The 3,066-nt window shown below is 45.0% G+C and overlaps 1 protein-coding gene across 1 annotated transcript; it reads left to right on the top strand.

The window, feature by feature from the left end:
- The first annotated feature begins 214 nt into the window (after positions 1–214).
- Positions 215–1,650, top strand: c1qtnf9 (C1q and TNF related 9). Its single transcript, XM_018750801.1, has 3 exons — positions 215–350; positions 540–602; positions 881–1,650. The coding sequence occupies exons 1-3, from the start codon at positions 215–217 to the stop codon at positions 1,648–1,650; spliced, it is 969 nt and encodes a 322-aa protein (XP_018606317.1).
- Positions 1,651–3,066: the final 1,416 nt, after the last annotated feature.

Raw genomic sequence — 3,066 nt, forward strand, 5'->3', positions numbered from 1 at the left:
TGGTTGGCGTAGAATATAAACCTGGGAGGACTGGACTTTCTTTGTCACTCCAGGGACAGTTGGTCTGTCACTGAACTAGTGGAGTGTGTGGATATCTAGATAGCGGTGTCTGTGCTGTGCTGCACTATTAGGGTGCGTCTAGATCTGTCTGAAGAAGGCTTTGCTGGTCACCATGCCACTACTATTATTTTTCCACCTACTTGTGCTGCTGTCTATGGGTACATCACTGGATGAAACAAGGAGGGACAGCTGCATATGTGGACACCCTGGAATCCCAGGTGACCCTGGCCACAATGGAGCACCAGGACGTGATGGACGAGATGGGATCAAAGGTGACAAGGGCGATCAAGGTAAAACTAGAGGTTTACTTCTTCTGATGATAGGAGATAATAAACAATCCTCTTAAGTTAGTGTGAACATTAAAGCAGTCATATTAGCAATCTGTCATTTTAGTTTTATCTGCTTGAAAGTAAAAGTAGTTGAATCTGTGTACAAATGTTAGCTGTATATTAGTACAATTTTGGTCTTCCTTGTGAAAGGTGTCACTGGTCTCACTGGTCCAAAGGGACAGGATGGTGCTATAGGACCCAAAGGAGAACCAGGTAAAAACTTGAAACTTGCACTGATGTTGCACTGACTCATATTATACGTATGTGTGCATATTATTTCATATTAATATGGTATTTATCTCAAAAGAACATATGTATAAAAACTACTAAAATTAAATTATTGTTTATGTTACTGTTCAGCTGTTACTGTCACATGTCAACAACCAGTTTCTAGTGAAAAACAAAATTTTAACTTCTCATAACTTGCATAAGCTAACACAGTTAATGTATAAAGCCAAGCAGTGATGATTAGCCAGAACTTTGATCTGCAGGAGAACCAGGCATGGCAGGAATGAAGGGCAGAAGAGGGGAGAATGGAGAGCGAGGGTGGCCAGGGAAACTGGGCCCGCAAGGTATCCCCGGCCCCTTGGGACCCAAAGGAGATAAAGGAGACTTGGGTTTGCCTGGTCCCCCTGGAGTGAAAGGGGATGAGGGGCCTCAGGGGCCAGAGGGCCAGCAGGGGTTGACCGGGGCAAAAGGAGAAAGAGGTGTTTCAGGACCCATTGGGCCACCTGGGCGACCTGGTCCCAAAGGAGACACTGGCCCTTTTGGGCAGAAGGGGAGCCTTGGCTATAAAGGGGAGAAAGGGAACAGAGGAGAACAAGGACACAAGGGGGATCTTGGTGCCATGCCTGTTATACCCCAAAGTGCCTTTTCTGTTGGCCTGACGGAGCTCAGCAAATTGCCTCCAAGTAACACAGCCATTCGCTTTGAGAAAATTATCTACAACAAGCAGGGTCACTATGACCCCCAGACTGGCCGCTTCACCTGCAGCATTCCAGGGACATACTTCTTTACATACCACATCACTGTGTATTCCCGCAACGTGAAGGTGGCCCTGGTGAAAAATGGGGTGCGGATTGTGCACACAATGGACACCTACCAGAGCAGTGAAGACCAGGCTGCAGGCGCTGCTGTGCTACACCTAGAGGCTGGAGACAAGGTGTGGTTGCAGGTGGTTGGTGGAGAGCTGTTCAATGGGCTTTTCGCTGATGAGGATGACGACACAACTTTCTCTGGGTTTTTAATCTTTTCAGCCTAGGTTTTATTTCAGGCTAGTACCAACACAAGATTAGAAAACAACAATAATCTGCTGTGCACTTCACATATACAACAGATTTAGGTCAGATCTGAATAGTAAAAATGTAATGTTTCTGTGGACTATTTGCAGCGTAATTAGCAGTGAATTTTGGTAAAATAAATAAACTGTAAAATTTGCCTTTGCTACAGATCATGAACACAGTATAGGCCTTCCTAGCATGATGAGAATTCTCATAATACACACACACACACACACACTTTCTGAACCGCTTGTCCCATACGGGGTCGCAGGGAACCGGAGCCTACCCGGCAACACAGGGCAAAAGGCCGGAGGGGGAAGGGGACACACCCAGGACGGGACGCCAGTCCGTCGCAAGGCACCCCAAGCGGGACTCGAACCCCAGACCCACCGGAGAGCAGGACTGCGGTCCAACCCACTGCGCCACTGCGCCACCGCACCCCCTCTTTTCTCATAATACAAACTCTTAATTTCTATTAATATAAATGGGGAAAATGTTTGTTCCCGAACAACAGAAGTTTCACATTTTTTTCACCAAACATACAAATTGCCTGCCTTATCTTTTAAATCCAGCAATCCCTCGATCTACAAAACTCATCCATTCCTGAAAATGATGCAGATAGCAACATCTCAGATACCTAAAGCCTATTTCCTGTTATTATAAATTAACTTACATAACCAGAAACACCATCAGCTAAACTTTTTCCTGCTAATTACACTTGTGGAAGAAAACAAGAACTCTTGCATATTTCATTGGTATGATCAAGACTCAGCCAAAGTGCTACACAGGATACCACCGGTGGTAGGAAATCGCAAAGTGCTTTGAGGAACCCCAAGGAAGACAGATATTTATATCCAGAAAGGTCACATGACCGCAGAATGATCAGAGCTCATGCACCAACAAGGTATAAAAACAGCAACATGGCTTGTCCCTACTTGGGCCAGACATATATTTCTTACATCAGAAGAGAAGAACTCATATCCTAAAAGATAAGGTAACATGTCTGAAACAAAGAGGTACACAGGGAATGTCAAGGAGCAGATGTAGTGCTAGAGAGGGAGTTCACTCTGGTCAACCAACCACCCGTGTCCCTGAAAGTAAAGGATGCTACAGAAGTAATGAAGCACAACAGTCCAGGCGTCACCTACAGCAATGTTTAGCTAAGGTGACCTATGCCTCCCACACTCTGCTGTATCTGTAATCATTCAGTTAAATAAATAACACCCAACATAACAGACAGACAATCCTGTCGAATTCCATAAACTTCCCATAATGCCCTGCTCTCTTAAAGCAATACTCTTAAATTCCTAAAAAACTCGCAGACAGAGATATAGATGCAGACACATCAACTACAGCACATGACTGCACTTCTGCATCACTCACACAAAACACAACTT

The sequence above is a fragment of the Scleropages formosus genome, chromosome 16 (genome assembly GCF_900964775.1).
Source record: "Scleropages formosus chromosome 16, fSclFor1.1, whole genome shotgun sequence".
Lineage (NCBI taxonomy): Eukaryota > Metazoa > Chordata > Actinopteri > Osteoglossiformes > Osteoglossidae > Scleropages > Scleropages formosus.